This window comes from Pangasianodon hypophthalmus, chromosome 20, assembly GCF_027358585.1.
Source record: "Pangasianodon hypophthalmus isolate fPanHyp1 chromosome 20, fPanHyp1.pri, whole genome shotgun sequence".
NCBI lineage: Eukaryota > Metazoa > Chordata > Actinopteri > Siluriformes > Pangasiidae > Pangasianodon > Pangasianodon hypophthalmus.
In genome coordinates this window covers 21,099,509-21,119,216 of record NC_069729.1, presented here as the reverse complement: position 1 = coordinate 21,119,216, position 19,708 = coordinate 21,099,509, and the positions used below count along the sequence as shown (strand labels likewise).

Sequence of the window (19,708 nt, the reverse complement as noted above, 5' to 3'; positions counted from 1 at the left end):
ATACTTCTTATGCTAACTCCTTCTCCCTTCAATGACCTTCACAAAAGTCAAAAATAATCAACTTGACATAAATGGCCTTGGTCTTCACCATTTTTGCCCCTCACACACACACACACACACACACACACACACACACACACACTACATCAGAATACAGACTTTATTTCTCCATTCACCTAAAAATAATCAACCATAAAGAACAACATTTCTCAGAATTCTCCAGAATTTAACTGAAATGCAGACGTTCAGCTGATGTTTAGTTTGTGTCTTTACTTTTACACTGAAGCTATGAGGCTAATCAAGCTAACAACTAATAGAAGTCTGTGTCATCCACACTGATTGTTTTATAAGCCCCGCCCCTAAGCAGCTATTATCTGCCTAGTGACTGTAACTAGGCATGGGCGGGGCTTAGGGAAGAAAGGATTGTAGCATAAAGCTCATAAATACAGATTATTGCTGATATTTTACAGATTATGCAGTTTGAAGATTTGGGCCTGTATTTATGGACAATTTTTTTGGTGTGACAGACTCCCAATATTAAAAATAAAAAAATCATGGAACTAGGAGGCTAGTTAGGTTTCAGCTAGTGCACTTAAAACCTTTTACTTTATTTTACATTTCCTGTTTTCTCTATGCATCGATTTCCACCAATCAGAGAGCTCGCTAAAGTAGTGACGTCCAATCAGAACGATTTTAAACCGCAGAGCTACAGAGTGGAAAATGATTTCCATATGTGTCTCAAAGACAAACTGCGTTATAGACCATTTACACTCCTCCCTCCTTCTCTCTCTCTCTCTCTCTCTCTCTCTCTCTCTCTCTCTCTCTTTCAGATCATTTGGAAATTTCTGGATTTTTTCCTTAATCAGAACAGCCTGGCACATTTTGGCTCTTGAACACAGTTTCTGTAATTCAATCAGTGTGAGAACAAAAAAAAAAAAGAAACCGACAGAGAGAGAGAGAGAGAGAGAGAGAGAGAGAATAGCAATGAACTGTCTAACTGACTGAGAGCAGACAGACAGGCAGACAGACAGAAAAATCACAGACAGGCAAAGAACAAAGACATAGACAGAAAGAAAAACAAGCAAATGTACAGATAGACAGACAGACAGAGGAGAGAGGTACAGACAGACAGACAGACAGACAGCTAGACAGAGAGACAGAGAGACAGACAGAGGAGAGAGGTGCAGACAGACAGACAGACAGCTAGACAGAGAGACAGAGAGACAGACAGAGGAGAGAGGTGCAGACAGACAGACAGACAGACAGGGGAGAGAGGTACAGACAGACAGACAGATAGACAGAGGAGAGAGGTGCAGACAGACAGACAGACAGACAGATAGACAGAGGAGAGAGGTGCAGACAGACAGACAGACAGACAGATAGACAGAGGAGAGAGGTGCAGACAGACAGACAGACAGACAGACAGATAGACAGACAGACAGATAGACAGAGGAGAGAGGTGCAGAGAGACAGACAGACAGACAGATAGACAGAGGAGAGAGGTGCAGACAGACAGACAGACAGAGGAGAGAGGTACAGACAGACAGACAGACAGAGGAGAGAGGTACAGACAGACAGACAGACAGACAGCTAGACAGAGAGACAGAGAGACAGACAGAGGAGAGAGGTGCAGACAGACAGGGGAGAGAGGTACAGACAGACAGACAGACAGAGGAGAGAGGTACAGACAGACAGACAGACAGACAGACAGACAGCTAGACAGAGAGACAGAGAGACAGACAGAGGAGAGAGGTGCAGACAGACAGACAGACAGACAGACAGACAGGGGAGAGAGGTACAGACAGACAGACAGATAGACAGAGAAGAGAGGTGCAGACAGACAGACAGACAGACAGACAGACAGATAGACAGACAGACAGACAGAGGAGAGAGGTGCAGACAGACAGACAGACAGACAGGCAGACAGACAGGTGCAGGTTTGGAGGAAAGCGGAGAGTAAACGCGACATTAATGACAGCTGACAGGAGAAGTTCAGTGCAGGTTCATGATGACATCATCGACCGAGAGGAATCTGAAACACAGCACATTAACACACATGTAACTGTGTAACTACACCCACGCACACACACACACACACACACACACCCTCGCACACACACACACCCTCGCGCGCACACACACACACACACACAGAGTTCTGTACATCTGTATGTACATTAAACACAAATGACTCTCACTGTACAGGTCCGTTATCACATTAAGTACAACATGCTCATTATGTATGTGTATGTAAATAAACACACACACACACACACACACACACACACACACATATACACACACACACATACACACACACACACACACACACACACACACACACATACACACACACACACACACATTACATGACATCAATCTCAGTAGACAGGAACAGTGAGCTCATTACAGGCAGCGTCTCTGATTAAAACCTGACGCCACAAACACCCCCGTCTCTCTCTCTCTCTCTCTCTCTCTCTCTCTCTCTCGTTTCTTTTTTCTTTTTGTTCTTTTTATATCAGTCTTTTTCTGTTTTCTTTTTTCCCTCTCTCCCTTTCTTTTCTAACACTCACTTTTTAAAATATCTTAGATATCTTCCTTTCCCTCATTTTCTTTCTTTACTTCTCCTTTTTTTTACTGATCACTTTTTAAACTTTCTTTACTTTGTTGCTCTCTTTCGTAGTAACGTTTCCTCTCAGGCTTCTTTCTTTCGTCCTTTTTTTTTCTTTCACTTTTTATTTTTTGCATAGTTTTCTTCTTTTCTATTTTTTTTCCTTTCTGGTTTCTCTTTCCTCTATCCTTTTTTATTTCGCTCCTGTATCTAACCTCTTTCTTCAAGCCCTCATTCCCCCTCCCCCCTCTCTCTCTTTCTCTCTCTCTCTCTCTCTCTCTCTCTTCTTTGCCCATGTCTCTGTGGTTTTTCTTCCACTTTTCAAATGGGGCCCCATTTTATGTTTCCAGAAAAAATTCCACTCGTTTTTATTTCCTGTTTTATGTCCTGTTTCAGGACGAGATGCCCCCCCCCCCCCCCCCCAAAAGTGTGCGCTTATTTACCTGAAAGTATTTATGAGTTATTACAGTTATATTTCATTATTATATGTTAATATTGAATTATTATACAACATAATTGCATTATTGTCACTGTGTTAGGGTTCATGGTTATTATACATATTATACATTCTTTCATTTTTACCAACTTAAAATAGCTTTAAAATGATTTGAGCCTCAGGAATATGTTTATGTTTGTGTTTATTGTGATTAATTTTTAAAAAATGTAAAATGTACATTATGTTCAGTGCCTGATGAAAACTGAAATAAAAACGTTCTGGAGCACGTCAACATTTTGGGTTTAATTTCTTATAATCATTAATCAGTAATAAAAGGCAATACGTTTCTGGCGATAGCAGCTACAAGTATATTTTCCAATTTCTAATTACGATTTATTTTCACACAGATGAGTTTATGTAGTTGTTTTTCCCAACAACTCTTTGAGTTTTGTCACAGAGCTATGATGATAATATAGCTAACGATTATAAGCCTCGTAGCTAGCGAAAAACTAGCGAAGTAAACGTCAGACACTGAACAGGTCTCAGTTGATCGATTACGTTTCTAAACAGTTTTTGTAAATTTGACTTTTCACTGTAAACATAGGTTTTAAATCATTTTAATTTTGTAGCTGCTCAGCAGGCTTTTGCTAACAGAAACATGTTTGTGTGATTACGTTTAAAAAGGACACAGACAGATGAGAATTAATCGAATGTTAACGTGAGATGGTAGTAAATGGAATAATTGTAGATGAGGTCCGTAAAGGTCTCGAGTTCAGCGAATGTCAACAGAAAGAAAAATCCACACTGAGACTGATATTCCCTCTGAGACCGAGACTCACACACACCCGTGTGTTTATACATGCTGAGGGCTAATGAGGACTTCTGTGTGTGTGTGTGTGTGTGTGTGTGTTTCAACATGTTTTATGGCATTAATCAAACAGTTGGTGAAATTACATACACACACACACACACACACACACACGCAGGTATATAGTTTTATCAAGACCACAGAAATCACCATTTTGTGAGAACTCTTTATCTTTACTAACATTCTACCCCTTTAATAAACATGACAAAAAATCATTTTGCTTCACTTTAGCTCTAAAATTATAGAAAAGTAAAAGATAATTTTTTCCCTTAATGTTATGAAATAATAAAAAATGTGAAGGAAGTGAAGGAAGGGTTAATCTAGCCTGTTAAAAAGGAAGAGTAGGTGGAGTGAGTGAGTGAAGGAGGAGTGAGTGAGTGAAAGAGGAGGAGTGAGTGAGTGAAGGAGGAGTGAGTGAGTGAAAGAGGAGGAGTGAGTGAAGGAGGAGGAGGAGGAGTGAGTGAGTGAAGGAGGAGGAGTGAAAGAGGAGGAGTGAGTGAAAGAGGAGGAGGAGTGAGTGAAGGAGGAGGAGTGAAAGAGGAGGAGTGAGTGAAAGAGGAGGAGGAGTGAGTGAAAGAGGAGGAGTGAGTGAAGGAGGAGGAGTGAGTGAAAGAGGAGGAGTGAGTGAAAGAGGAGGAGGAGTGAAAGAGGAGGAGGAGTGAGTGAAAGAGGAGGAGTGAGTGAAGGAGGAGGAGTGAGTGAAAGAGGAGGAGTGAGTGAAGGAGGAGGAGTGAGTGAAAGAGGAGGAGTGAGTGAAGGAGGAGGAGTGAGTGAAAAAGGAGGAGGAGTGAGTGAAAGAGGAGGAGTGAGTGAAGGAGGAAGAGTGAGTGAAAGAGGAGGAGGAGTGAGTGAAAGAGGAGGAGTGAGTGAAGGAGGAGGAGTGAGTGAAAGAGGAAGAGTGAGTGAAAGAGGAGGAGGAGTGAGTGAAAGAGGAGGAGTAAGTGAAGGAGGAGGAGTGAGTGAGTGAAGGAGGAGGAGTGAAGGAGGAGGAGTGAGTGAAAGAGGAGGAGTGAGTGAGTGAAAGAGGAGGAGTGAGTGAAGGAGGAGGAGTGAGTGAAGGAGGAGGAGGAGTGAAAGAGGAGGAGTGAGTGAGTGAAAGAGGAGGAGTGAGTGAAAGAGGAGGAGTGAGTGAGTGAAAGAGGAGGAGGAGTGAGTGAAGGAGGAGGAGTGAGTGAAAGAGGAGGAGTGAGTGAAGGAGGAGGAGTGAAGGAGGAGTGAGTGAGTGAAGGAGGAGGAGTGAGTGAGTGAAAGAGGAGGAGTGAGTGAAAGAGGAGGAGTGAGTGAGTGAAAGAGGAGGAGTGAGTGAAGGAGGAGGAGTGAGTGAAGGAGGAGGAGGAGTGAAAGAGGAGGAGTGAGTGAGTGAAAGAGGAGGAGTGAGTGAAAGAGGAGGAGTGAGTGAAGGAGGAGGAGTGAGTGAGTGAAAGAGGAGGAGGAGTGAGTGAAGGAGGAGTGAGTGAAAGAGGAGGAGGAGTGAAGGAGGAGGAGGAGTGAGTGAAAGAGGAGGAGTGAGTGAGTGAAAGACGAGGAGTGAGTGAGGGAGGAGGAGTGAGTGAAGGAGGAGGAGTGAGTGAGTGAAAGAGGAGGAGTGAGTGAAGGAGGAGTGAGTGAAGGAGGAGGAGTGAGTGAAAGAGGAGGAGTGAGTGAGTGAAAGAGGAGGAGTGAGTGAAGGAGGAGGAGGAGTGAGTGAAAGAGGAGGAGTGAGTGAAAGAGGAGGAGTGAGTGAAGGAGGAGGAGTGAGTGAGTGAAAGAGGAGGAGTGAGTGAAAGAGGAGGAGTGAGTGAGTGAAAGAGGAGGAGTGAGTGAAGGAGGAGGAGTGAAAGAGGAGGAGTGAGTGAAGGAGGAGGAGTGAAAGAGGAGGAGTGAGTGAAGGAGGAGGAGTGAGTGAGTGAAAGAGGAGGAGTGAGTGAAGGAGGAGGAGTGAGTGAAAGAGGAGGAGTGAGTGAAGGAGGAGGAGTGAGTGAAGGAGGAGGAGTGAGTGAGTGAAGGAGGAGGAGTGAAAGAGGAGGAGTGAGTGAAGGAGGAGGAGTGAAAGAGGAGGAGTGAGTGAAGGAGGAGGAGTGAGTGAGTCTCTGTGTGTCTCTTTATCCGTGTGACGACTGACTGACTCGCTCACTTCAGCTGAACTCACACACTCCCTCGTTCCACTCATCCGCTCCTTCATCCCTCCGTCTGACTGTTGCTCGGTGAGTCTCACACACACACACACACACAGTATGAGTAAGAAGGAGAGTTTATGGAAGACAGATCTAAGTGTGTGTGTGTGTGTGTGTGTGTGTGTGTGTGTGTGTGTGTGTGTGTGTAGCATTTAGGTACTTAAGGCAGAATTTCATACTTACTGTCTGTTTTGGATACGTTTGAATGTGTGTGTGTGTGTGTGTGTGTGTGTGTGTGTGTGTAAAACAGTTAGTAATGGTGCATAGTATATGGTGTTGAGTCATTTGAATAGTCATGGAGTGTGTGTATGTGTGTGTGTGTGTGTGTGTGTGCGCGTGTGTGTGTGTGCATGTGTGTGTGCTGTATAATGTACTTTGTATGATGTCATTGTTCACCTGAAAGCTGTACAGACGTGTCTGCAATACCGAACAGAACTACTCGTGTGTGTGTGTGTGTGTGTGTGTGTGTTGTATGAACTGAAGACAAAATCAGTAAGTGCAGACAGACAGACAGATAGATAGACAGTGAGACAGATAGAAAGACAGACAGAAAGGACAGACAGACAGACAGAGACAGACAGAAAGACAGACAGACAGACAGAGCGACAGACAGAGCGACAGACAGAGAGAGAGAGACAGAAAGACAGACAGGTGAGGAAACAACTTTAAAATTTATTCTATTTTAATCCTTTTCCTTCATCGCTCGTCTCACAGCAAAACCTCAAAAACATTAAGCTGAAGATGAAAATAGAATTTTGTTTGGCGACTCAGTCCATCAGATTAGCGTTACTAGCATTATTATTAGCATTATTAGCATTATTATTAGGGTTATTAGCATTATTATTAGGGTTATTAGCATTATTATTAGCGTTATTAGCATTATTATTAGGGTTATTAGCATTATTATTAGCGTTATTAGCATTATTATTAGCGTTATTAGCATGATTGGGATATTAGCGTTATCATGTGAGATAAGTGTGCTGCGTGAACATTCGGCCATGTAGCTGAATTTAAACGTTTAAACACACAACTGAGGTCAGATCCCACGTTATTATTGTTGTGAGTTTTGCCTTTTATGGAGTTTTGTGGGCGTGGCTAAATGTAAATGAACACAGTCATTTACGTCTAAGTGGCGTTCATCAACATCTGCACACAATTCCGAAGAAAATCAGAGAAATCTGGTATCTTTATCTCACTTTGGCCATTTTGTTTTCGTTAAAAATAATAAAGTTAAAAAAAACTTCACAATTTAAGTATTTCGTGAAATAATTGTGATGACATTTTAGCCATCATTGTGCAGCCATATTTATTATTATTATTATTATTTTTATTATTTTCTATTTTATTTTTGATTCAGATGTAAAAGTAGAAAAGTAGGAAATGTCGATAAGCAGGTCAATTGAGAACATTTACATAATGGAAATATTAAAATGAGCTAATTTGCATATTGGAGATATCACGAGAGAGTGTCTGCTTCCTTACTGGATGTGTTGTGTGTGTGTGTGTGTGTAAATGAGTGTGTGTGTGTGTGTGTGTGTGTGTGTAAATGAGTGTGTGTGTGTGTGTGTAAATGAGTGTGTGTGTGTGTGAGATAGAGAGAGACTTGCAGGTATATAAATTACGCATCACTTAAAGGTGTTAGATTACAACCGAGGTATACAAAATGTAAATCAGTAAATAAAATAAAGCATGGATTAAATACAGTAATAAGATTTAATCCCAAAAAATGACACTAAAAATGACAATAAAAGTTGATTAATTATGTTAAACTGAATGTATGTAAATTGACAATTTAAAACCTAATTTCAGTGTTTCTAAAATTCTTTTAAAATCCTTTTAAAGACTTTTTAAAGTCTTTTTTAAAGCTATTATTACGTCTCCTGTTTAAACCAGTGATGAATAAATCATTGTGTTTTAAAGCTTTAATTAAAAACACGTCTGTAAATAGCGTGAGGGAGGAATAAAGGAGAGAAAACACACATGAAGGCACTGATAAAACCTGTCACACGCTGAACACGCTGTGAATAAACTCATTTATAAATCTGTCATGTCTGTCTAGACCAGTGTTTCCAAAACCGCTCCCTCGCTCCGTCGTCCCCTAAACACCATCAAGGACACTAAACACCTGGATCAGGTGTGTGAAGGTGTGTAACGGCGTGTAAAGGTGTGAGTTGACACCGGTGTAGACTGCAGAGCGGTGAACGTCGAATGAAATTTATAACATGGCATAATTCTGATAATAATAATAATAATAATAATAATAATAATGCTATATTTATTTAATTTTTAGTTTAGCTTAAATAGCAATATTGCACATTTTACACTAAGTCCATACAGAAACGATGCGATTTACACACTGTGACACTAAAACTCATTTCTTCTGTTTGTCTTATAAAAAATATTCAAATTCATTAATATTAATTTTTCCTCTGATCTTTATCTTTTCTGATAACGGTGTTTACAGTCACATAACGTCACGATAAAATTAATCTACGTTGCATGTTTTTAGGAATATTCCTAAATTAGCATGTACAAGTGAAATAAATTTGTAGTATATACACTTTATAATAACATCACAAACAGCTTTTTGTTGTTTTTATTATTTATTTGAAATGTTTTCAGACACATTTATAGCTAAAATTATATAAAAATATGAACACAGATGTTACTGTAAACTACTGTATATTCAGCTGAATAGTGAAATACAATAAAAAAATCGATATCCCTCTTTCACGTGTCTGATAACGTTCAGTTCAGACTACAATCGATCACATGACCTTCACTGTAATAGTGGGCGGAGTTTATATACAGTAACTATAATCATGTGTGCATGTTGATACATTATCAATTAAATACATTTAGTCCCGCCCACAAAACTCCATAAAAGGCAAACAGAGCTGAAAAGAGCGCCTCCTAAACATGACGCTAAATCTTCCAGTAATGCAGCTTAGCCACTGCAGCGCTTCAGCTACCATAGACACACATTAGCTCCTCCTCCTTTTACAGAGCGCCAATACTTTTGCTCTGATTGACCAGCTAGTCAATATAGATTATCGATTTAATTGTGTGTGTGATTCAAACTTGACAGCGTAATCTGTATATAAATTCTCAGTAACTCATCGACAGTTATACGATCTGAAGCCGACCAATCGGGGCTCACGTTAGCGAGTCTCCTAATATGCATATTTACGCAAACTCAGGAGCGAAACGTAGCATATGAACATTAAACATAGCATATAAACATTGTGTAAATGCTCCTGCGGATGATGTACTTATAAATTAATTCGTATCCAGCTTGATAAATGAGGACCAATGATAGTTTAGTGTTAAAGGTTCTCACAAAATAACGTGTTTTTTTCCTTACAAAACAAATGTAACTTTTATATAAAAACTGAAAGATGCAACAACTTTCCTCCCGATTACCGGGGTTACGGTTAGCATAGCATTAATCAGCTAAAGTAGTAATTGTGAACAATGGAAGGTCCTCACAAGGATATAAACCTGAAAATGTGTGCATGTAGGTGCTTTGTTGTAAAGAAGAGTCACTATAAAAGTGTCGTTACTTTGCAATAAGCTACAATATAAACAAAGAGATTGTATGTTTGATTGCATGCTAGCGGTTAGCATACGAGATTAGCGCCATGCTTAGCTAAAACAAAAGAGCACCCATGTGACTTTCAGCTGTTACCTTTAACAGATTTTGCTTGTTTTTGTCTTTAATATGGTTAAGGTTCATAGTGTTGTTACCTGATATCGTTTTCTTTTTTAATTAATTAATTCGATAATTCGAATTAAAAATATTTCTAATTTAAATTTTACTCACTGCAGCTTTAACTGCGTCTTTTTCTCCACCTTTTCTACTTGGAGTTTTTTTTTTTTTAATGACAGCCGCTTTAGGCAAAAAATGCTGTCTGTCTCCTCTATGTCTCTCTTCACTCGTCTATCAACACTGAGCTCTTTTCATCACTTCCCTACACACACACACACACACACACACACGCTATACATTCCAGCCGCGGACACACACTCCCACTGAGAGTATCATGTCTGTCTGAGTGAAGCGTCTCTGTGCTTCAGAAAGGTGCTGATGAAATCATTTTTATTTTTATTTAAACATGGTTTTATTTCTATTGTCATGCGGAAATATGTTTTAAAAAAATTACTAAATATTATGAAACACATTACGATAAATTAATTCAAAAATTGACTTATAAATATAAATTCATCCATTCAATCTCCTTTCATATCATTTTGAACAAGAGTTTAAAAATTCATTTATGTTATTTATACAAAATATTTGATTATAGTTAGCTTTAGCTCTTAATTCATAATTAAGAACCTCTTAATTTGTCTCCTGAAGGTAAATGTGTGTGCAATCTAACGTGGACACACGCTAACGAATTTCACGTCACAATTCACACGACTCATTTTATATGAAACGTTGCGGAAGTAAAAGTTAGGGGCGGAGTTATGGCTTGCTGCTTTTTGTATGAAATTTAACAAAATAAAACAATATTCAAAAATAATGCTATGTAGGAATTTCTTATTAAATCTGTTTCTATTCCATCATGTTAGACACTGACATGAATAACTGAAGCCCCGCCCAGAACGCCTCCTATTGGCTGACTCAAGGTGACATCACAGTATCTTCCATCAACCTACAGACAAAACTGTGTCATTTTCTTTCTTTACTTTTTTTTTTAACTAACTTTCTTCTGGCTAAAATTAAAATAGCTAGCAAGCCAACAAGTTAGTGGCTAGCATGTGAGCGATTGTGTTATGTTAGAAATCACAAAAAGTTAAAGGTTAATAATGAGATAATAATAAAATATAAAAATATTTCCATATCATTTTCTTAAAATATATTTATGTTTGTTTAGAGTAGAAAGGTCAAAGTATATTACTGACAGAAAAACAGAAAAAGTTTTTGATTTTTTCAGCGTATTTGGTTGTTTTCCAGAAGTTAGCCACAACAACATCCAATAAGTTTCACATTTACTGACAACAATTATGAATAATTATGAGTCTGATAAATATTCAGGTGTTTATGTTGAGATTCAATTCTACACATTTACAAACAGCAGCATGACTTTTAGCTAGAAGACGAGAGAATCACGTACGTTTGTAAACGTCTCATCAGTCGGCGTGACGGTTCCGTCGTTTGTTCTGCTAGTGAACAGAATTATAGGATTGTTAGGATTATTTACAGCTAGAAGGTCACACAATGACGTATTTCACAAAAAATTCTAAAATAAGAAAACTAAAAAACAAGAATTCCTTCAAAAAAACAAGAACACACACTTGACCATGATGTAATTCATTAAATCCCTAATAAGAACACGTGACGACATTTTAAACGTTTTTTTTTCCTGTTCTTTGTCCTTTTTTCCCTTAAAAAGAGCCGTTATAGTACACGTGATTAAACACGTATTGAACACAGCACCCGTCACGGCACTTAAAGATATTTACACACACGTTCGAGCCACTTTTACGACATAACAGCCTTCATAAATTGGAGTTATTGTGCACCGGCGCTGACCGAATCATAAACATGGCGTCTTTTGGAGAAAAAAGTTTTCAGGTTCTACTTTTAGAATTTTAAGTGCATTAAAGCGTGTTCATTAATCTGAGCTGAAATTCAGCCTCGTTAAATGTTGATACTTTTTATTTTCAAAACAAATAAAATTAAAGTACTTCTGAATATAAAATTACACTGAATTCTACAAACGTAAGTGTGAATATATCTAGTTTTTCCTTTTAAGGTTTTGTTGAAGCTCAGATACGTGTGTGTGAACGTTTAGAACTTGAAAATGAAAAGAGTTCCTCAGTGGTTCTTCTAGATGGCACCATTTTTTCTTGTAGAAACTTTAAACATAACATAAAGGTTCATAAAGCTTCTTTAAAGACCTAAAGGGTTTGTGCTGACAATTCCACAATTCATGGAACCCAGGACACCTAGGATCCTCCTGCTGAGTAGCTACACTCTTAGATTTGGGTTCCTTAAGGGTTCTTTGGATAGTTAAAAGCTTTTGGTATCTAATTGGAGCCCTAATATAGGGAACTCTATGTTGTAGGGTTCTAGTTAAGGAAGCTAAGATGTTAAAACAACAATTTAGCTCAATATATCTGCACTATGAGCTTTGATTAAGGTTTTTTCTTTTTAGAACATCGGTAAGTTTCTAGGTGGAACATTTAGCAAAGGGGTTCTACTTGAAACATCTTCTGAAAGAGTTCTTTCTGAAGAACTCTTGCTGTGTCCCAAGGGTCATCATGGAACCTTTATGGTTTCCCGTCGCAGGAACACCTTTAGGGATGTAGGTTCTAGCTGTCAGAACCCTGTGGGTTCCTGAAATTGAAGGTCATTAGAAAAACTATTTTGAAGAATTACTATATGGTGCAAAGAAAAAAAACAACAACAACTCTGGAGCAGAAAAGAATATTTACATCTTTTAAAGGGTTCTTCAAGTAGAAGTGGTTCTGTGTAGTACCTAGAACTGGGTAGTCCTCTTCGCCTGGAGCAGGTATGTGTTCAGGTTTTGAGCTTTTTGTAAGGAGCGATAATTATGTCCCTATAATTATGGAAATATGTGACAGGTTTGACCTTGTGGGGACTTCTGGCTGGCTGCTGGTCCTTATAAAAGTTTGTGTGTGTGTGTGTGTGTGTGTGTGATCATTTTTTTTACTATATTCACCATCTGGATTCAGATAATCCATGTGAAAGTCCCTGTAATGACTCTGTGTGTGTGTGTGTGTGTGTGTGTGTGTGTGTGTGTGTGTTGTGCACCACATCCTTTAGTTTAAGTTTCGTACCCTCCTTAAAAGTCCTGATTTACTGCCCTTATTTTGTCAGTATGATTACTCGCTCTGAGCTCAGGCTTTCCCAGACACGTGTGTGTGTGCGTGTGTGTGTGTGTGTGTTTGTTTTATAGCCAAGTTTCACTGTGTCATTCCTTTTGGACTGAAATGTGTAAAACTGAAGTCATTAGCGAGCGTAAAAGGTTCCTTTCTCTCACACCTGGCTGAAAGCGCTGTTTGTCTCACCGCCGTTCTGCTGTATGACATCATCGATTATCCGTCTCCGAGATTCCGTCATTTATAAAGGACGTGAAAAAACATAAACATTCAGCCAATAATGTTTCTCGAAGATTGTGTCATAATAAAAATAACAGTGATCATAAATTGACTTTATACTCCACATTTTAAAAAAAGAAACCTAGTTCCAGAGCAGTTAGACAGTGGAGTGCAAAAGTTTGTGCACCCTTAGGGGGGAAAAATGTAAGAAATGTTAGCGTATAAAGTTTCACACGTGTTCCTTTAGTTCCTTTAGCTCACAAAAACTATAAAAAATAGTGAATTTTAACTAGAGCTTCATCGATACTGATACTGCTATCAGGTATCTGTCTGATATAATGCTCATTTATAATAATAATAATAATAATAATAATACATTTTATTGATATTGCGCCTTTCAACAAACCCAAAGCGACCTTACAGAGGAATAAAAAACATTAAATAAAATAGTACACAAGATAATAGTATATAATTTAAGGCATTATTTGAAGTATATAAAGCATTTACTCATATTTTTTAAAAATCCTTGTAATTCTTGTGTACGATGTTGCACTAATGAACAGTCGACACTAAATAACAGTGATCTGGAGGCATTTCAAGATTAATATGAATATTCATAGCAAAGCAGACTGCAAACTGTGCTCTAAAATTAAAACAACTTAAACATAAAACATAGAAGTTCAACACTAGCGAGAAATACTGTCTACGTGAGGAAAAACGTCTACAGATGACGCTAGGTGAGTGAAAATAACGGCTCTTATCCAGAGTGTCGTTCTTGCATTCGGTCACCAACAACGAGGGATTCTGACACACTGAAAACAACAAAGTGAAACAAGCTAACTAATGTAGCTAGCTAATGCACTTCATTTAAAATCAACTCACTAAAGATGTACGAGAATGAGTCTATTCGGCTAAATGCTTGGAAACACACGTGCACTCTTCTATTTAAACCGCCGAAATATAAAGAGATAAATAAAATATTCAGTGATGTCACTGATTGAATAACACTTATACTGAAGTATTGTTGTTTGTTTTGACGAGTGACAAAAAACATCAGACTCGTACTCATACTCAGTCTGAAAAAATGGCATTACTGGCAATGGCAATGACATAAACGTTATAATTTACGTAATTTTGTAAACTATTTATAAAACGTTTCATTGTAATGTTTTACGCAGAACCAACAGACCATCATCAGGGCGTCGACCAACCCTGTGCTCACACCATCACCGATTTTCACCTCAAATCCCCCGACGTTGGGCGTTTCTATGCATGTCCTATCATCAGGTTATTTCCCGTTGCCATGGTTACAGTGGTACCCGCCAGGCTAGTCTGATATCCACACAAGCTAGCTATATAACATACAATATATAAAATCACACATGACCTAAAAAAATGCTAAAAATAAAATCAGAATGAGCCAAAAACAATGTTTACAGTTAGATAGAAAAGCGAAAATTGAATAGCAAGAACACAGACACTTCTGTTTTGCATAAATTAAAAACACTTAAAGTTCGTAGCAGCAGAACAAAGTCTTGTTGATTGAATGAATACACAGAACCAAGGCTTCGCCTCCTGTCGCCGGAAATATCCAGTTCTTATGGAAAACGTACGACTCCCGGTCGCTTTGTCGCATCACATCGCTGTCGTTGTCATACTCTTGTTATCTTTTAAGAAAATTCCAGAAGCTCGTCAGACACACACACACACACACACACACACACACACACACACATCACCACTGGAATTTTCCATGACAATACTGGTTGTTTTTGATGGCTGCTTTTACAAAAAGTAAGGTTCCTTTAGGGTTCTTTGGATGGTTAACAGTTCCTGTAAAACCTGTAAAAGTCAAAGACTGTTTTTAAAGGGTTCTTACTAACCGTTCTGCAGCTCGTGGAACCCATGACAGCTGGGATCCTCTTGTTGAGTAGCTGCACTATTAAAGAAATTGTTCAATAGTGCAAATGTTCTTCAGATAGTTAAAGTTATCTGCTTGGAACCCTGTCTGATAGAGAAACGTTCTACTCTAAGGTTCTACCTAGACCCTTTTGGCATTGACTGAGAGAGACAGACTGGCAAACTCTTAACAGTGCCAAGATGTTTAGTTAAAAAACTTGACATATGGCCTTTGAGTAGGGTTCTTTGTAGAACCTCTGAAGAACAAACTGAGGAAACTTTAGCTTGCTGTCTTTCACACTAAGAGAGTAGCAAGTGGGTTCTTGCTCAGAAGTTGTGAGTAGGAACGAATATGTGGAACCAAAAATTACGTAACTGTAGCTCTGCCTCGTTTTGTCAGAAATATGCAGCTATAAGTAAAAATGAACGACTTCCAGATGATTCGTCGCATCGTGTCAGTCCCGGCATGAACGCAGGGTTACGTTATACCCACGTCCCCTTGTTAGCTGCTCAGAAATTTCCAGAACATCGGCAGAAACACATGATATATCACCTCTGGAATTCCCCATGATGCTAATTAATGAAGGGACATAACATCAACATTCAATCTATAATGTTTGATTAAAAAAAACTAAAATCGTACAGAAACGCTAACAGACTTTGATCCATATGAACGAAGTATAACTTAAGTTTTTTTATGTATAGGAACGGCTAATTACACCGACGTCCTCACAAAACACCTTCCTTTCTGACTCACAGCAGGAATATCAAACAAGATGGTGATGAATTTTTAACGGCCATGCTGGGAAACATAACAGCACACCTGGCCTTGAGGAACAACACAGCTGTACTGCAGCGACATCTGTGTAAAACAAAAAAAAAACCCGATTTTAAGACATTATTGTGCCGTAGATGAAATCGTATGAGCTCACAACACGCCGCTGATGTTTGTAGAACAGTTTCGGAAATAAAAGAGTACTCAATAATATATACAGAATATATATACACACATATATAAATATAAAAACTGCACAGAAGAGCTGCAGAAACAGCACCAGGATGAGCTGCGAAGTTCTAAAACGTGAAGTTGATTCCAGATTTAGTGAAAGCGAAACGTTTTCTTTGAAGGGTTTAGTGGAAAAAATGAGAGCGTGAGTAAAAAAGGATGTGGAAAAGAGCCGAGACATTAAATAAAAACCAAAAACACTTTCAGTCTGCCTCCAGGTCTGAGTACTCTGACTTGAACTTGAAGTGTGTGTGTGTGTGTGTGTGTGTGTGTGGCAGCATCTAAACCTACAGTGAGCTCCAGAATTATTGGCACCCTCAGTAAAAAGGGTTATAAAAATGTTTTTGTGGTTAATTTGCTTAATCTCACTCTGGAAATATGAGAAAATTCAACTTTGAATTTAAGCAAATTTATTCTAAGCAAATTTTCAAAAATGTTCCCTATATAAGTGCAATACGTAGTGCTAATGATTGTCTAGTGTAGGGGATAGGGAGTAAGGGATAGAGAAAAGGGGATACAGAGTATGGGATGAGGGTAAAGGATGGGTAGGGAATAGCATGTAGGGGGTAGGGAGTATGGAGTAGGGGGTAGGAGTATGGGATAGAGAGTAGAGGATGGGGGTAAGGGAGTAGGAGTATGGGAAAGGAATAAGGGATAGGGAATAGGGAGTAGGGGGTAGGAGTATGGGATAGAGAGTAGAGGATGGGGGTAAGGGAGTAGGAGTATGGGAAAGGAATAAGGGATAGGGAATAGGGAGTAGGGGGTAGGAGTATGGGATAGAGAGTAGAGGATGGGGGTAAGGGAGTAGAAGTATGGGAAAGGAATAAGGGATAGGGAATAGGGAGTAGGGGGTAGGAGTATGGGATAGAGAGTAGAGGATAGGGGGTAAGGGAGTAGGAGTATGGGATAGGAATAAGGGGTAGGGAGTAGGGGGTAAGAGTATGGGATAGAGAGTAGAGGATAGGGGGTAAGGGAGTAGGAGTATGGGATAGGAATAAGGGGTAGGGAGTAGGGGGTAGGAGTATGGGATAGAGAGTAGAGGATGGGGGTAAGGGAGTAGAAGTATGGGAAAGGAATAAGGGATAGGGAATAGGGAGTAGGGGGTAGGAGTATGGGATAGAGAGTAGAGGATAGGGGGTAAGGGAGTAGGAGTATGGGATAGGAATAAGGGGTAGGGAGTAGGGAGTAGGGGGTAAGAGTATGGGATAGGGAGTAGGAGTATGGGAAAGGAATAAGGGATAGGGAATAGGGAGTAGGGGGTAGGAGTATGGGATAGAGAGTAGAGGATGGGGGTAAGGGAGTAGGAGTATGGGAAAGGAATAAGGGATAGGGAATAGGGAGTAGGGGGTAGGAGTATGGGATAGGGAATAGGGGATAAGGAGTAGGGATTAGGGGGTAGGAAGTATTGGTACATGAACACACACATTGTGTATGTATACTACAGCCTTATTAAGGCACAGTCTGCTCCTGTGTGTGTGTGTGTGTGATTAAAAGGTAGAGCAGACTTCCTGGTATGGCTGCTCATTATTTCTAAATTTTATTGGAAGAAATAAACCCTATTTTATATGCTTCTGGGACCTGAAACACACACACACACACACACACACGGCACTTCTTTTCATCCGATGCCCAACATGTTACTAATTAATGAGTAATCGCTTGCACGGTCGTGTTCTTTCCTACATAACAGCGTCGTGGAGGAAAAATCCCACAATGCACTGCAACATCTGGAACAAAAATAGAAGAGGAAAAATAAAAACACATCACGTTACTGCAACATCTGGGTAGATGACGAGGAAAAATAAACAACACACATCACGTTAGCAATGAAGTGCTGTTAAACATGAACTATCGTATCTCAAAGCATACAGGATAACAATCAGTGCACTCATGATATCCCACAATGCACTGCAACATGGCCAGTGTTCTAGCAGGTACAGAATACCCATAATGCACATAAAATGGGTGTGTAAAAACTGCTCCTGTTGTCGCTTGTGGGCGTGGCCTGTCCAGAGAAATGTTGTAGCTATATATAAATGCTAGCTAGTTAAACACAAATTAAATAATCAGCGTGAACATCAGTTATGTGATTTTTTTCCTTCGTAATGTTTCTGTACACATGTAATGAGCGCTCGTATACGACAGGAGATGAAACCAGAGTTATACGTTTTTCTTTCATTTTTGTGTCAAACAGTAAACGCGAATTCATTGCAGGTAGGAACTAAAGTTGCAAGCGGGAAACTGAAGAAAAGTCGAACCATGCGTGCTATAGGATCGGTCCGAGGAATCAATCGGCCAATCATTTGGCTTTGTCGTACCTAATTTGCATAGAATTGTGACTCTTATTGTGCTCCAGTCCGAGGCATGATCATAGCTATTCCCTCAAACGCTCCAGCTCTGAAGTGTCCCGCTGTAACGGCCTTTCAGAGGAACCTCGTACTTCATTCTGTAAATCCGTTCAGCAGCTGCTGTTTATCAGGTGTAATTTTATACAATTGTAGACAAACAAATACAAATGCGTGAACTAGTTAACGATAACGTCTAAACTCTCCCGTACAGAAAAGTGAATAATCTCACGTAAACACACTTCACATGTTGTGTTACCCTTTTTTGCATGTGTTTTTATATTCAGATGTGACTCTTTCACATGCTTCATTCGCATTCATGTGGTAATATTTCACTTATTCACCTTTTTCCTGAGAAACCAACGAGTGCCGCCATGATGGATTCTGACTTCCGCTGTACTGTTGTCCTGCTCGGGTCTCTACAGGAACCTTTATTAAAACCACTAAAGAGAGCGAATGAATAAATTAAACAGAAACTTTTTAAGTGGTAGTGAGAATAAAAATGAGCTCAGGGTTGAGCTGCGCAGTCATTCGCTGCTTCACTTCGCTTTCTCTCACCATTTCCCATCTGTGTGTTGAGCCTGGCTAGCGTTCTGACTACCTCTGTTTCCTGTATAAAACCTGCCTGTTTTATTGCTCTGCAGGTGATTATATGCTTCTGTGCTTTTCTAATGTCCGAGTTCTTCACCATCAAAGCCTGAAGAGAAAATGAAGTAGTTAATAATATCAGTGTAGCTAACCTCAGGCCAGAGCTTCATGTCATCTGCCCAGTCATTAAACTCTGACGGGTGAGACGCTGGCAAAACATCGCCATTGCGACGCTGTAAAGTGTCATCACTATGGAGCCATGTGTTTTTTTTTTGTTTTTTTTTTAAGCTATTTTCACAAGTTTAACGTCACACTATCAGTTAGGAACCAACACTAATTTTACTACAAACACCAGACACCGGAAATGTAAAGCAGGATTCCAGTACGAGCCAGGCAAGACTTCGCGTTCAGGAAAAAAGGGCATGACGTTGAAATCCACTTTCATTTTCTTTTTTTTTTTTATCTCTTTTTTATCACTCATGTAAACATGTGGAAGAAACATAAGATCATGGTGTGAAATGTTTGGGATTTTTTTGTAAGGTTTACATGAAAGAACTAATTTCCCACAATTTTGCAGCTGTCAATCATTTTTGTTATAGTTTATTAATATAATATTACAAGATGATATTATAATTAAATATAAAGTTTCCTACCTGGACTTGCATTTAATTCGACATCATTCAGCATGAAAACAGAATGAAGTCGGCGCCTTAAAAATGTCGATAAGATTT

General features: G+C 39.3%; 2 protein-coding genes across 2 annotated transcripts in view; one reads left to right on the top strand and one right to left on the bottom strand.

The window, feature by feature from the left end:
- Positions 1-6,009: 6,009 nt before the first annotated feature.
- rargb (retinoic acid receptor, gamma b) overlaps positions 6,010-19,708 on the top strand; it is a 51,900-nt gene continuing 38,201 nt past the window's right edge. The window contains exon 1 of the mRNA XM_034314336.2: positions 6,010-6,098. The gene's annotated coding sequence lies outside the window, so the exon portion shown is untranslated. The remainder of the gene's footprint in view (positions 6,099-19,708) is intronic.
- On the bottom strand, positions 16,508-17,470 carry LOC128317122 (uncharacterized). The gene has a single exon (XM_053227286.1). The coding sequence runs from the start codon at positions 17,468-17,470 to the stop codon at positions 16,508-16,510; it is 963 nt and encodes a 320-aa protein (XP_053083261.1).

Excerpts from the sequence above, each read along its gene's own strand:
- LOC128317122 (XM_053227286.1), bottom strand. The coding sequence starts at position 17,470 with ATGTGTGTGTTCATGTACCAATACTTCCTACCCCCTAATCCCTACTCC.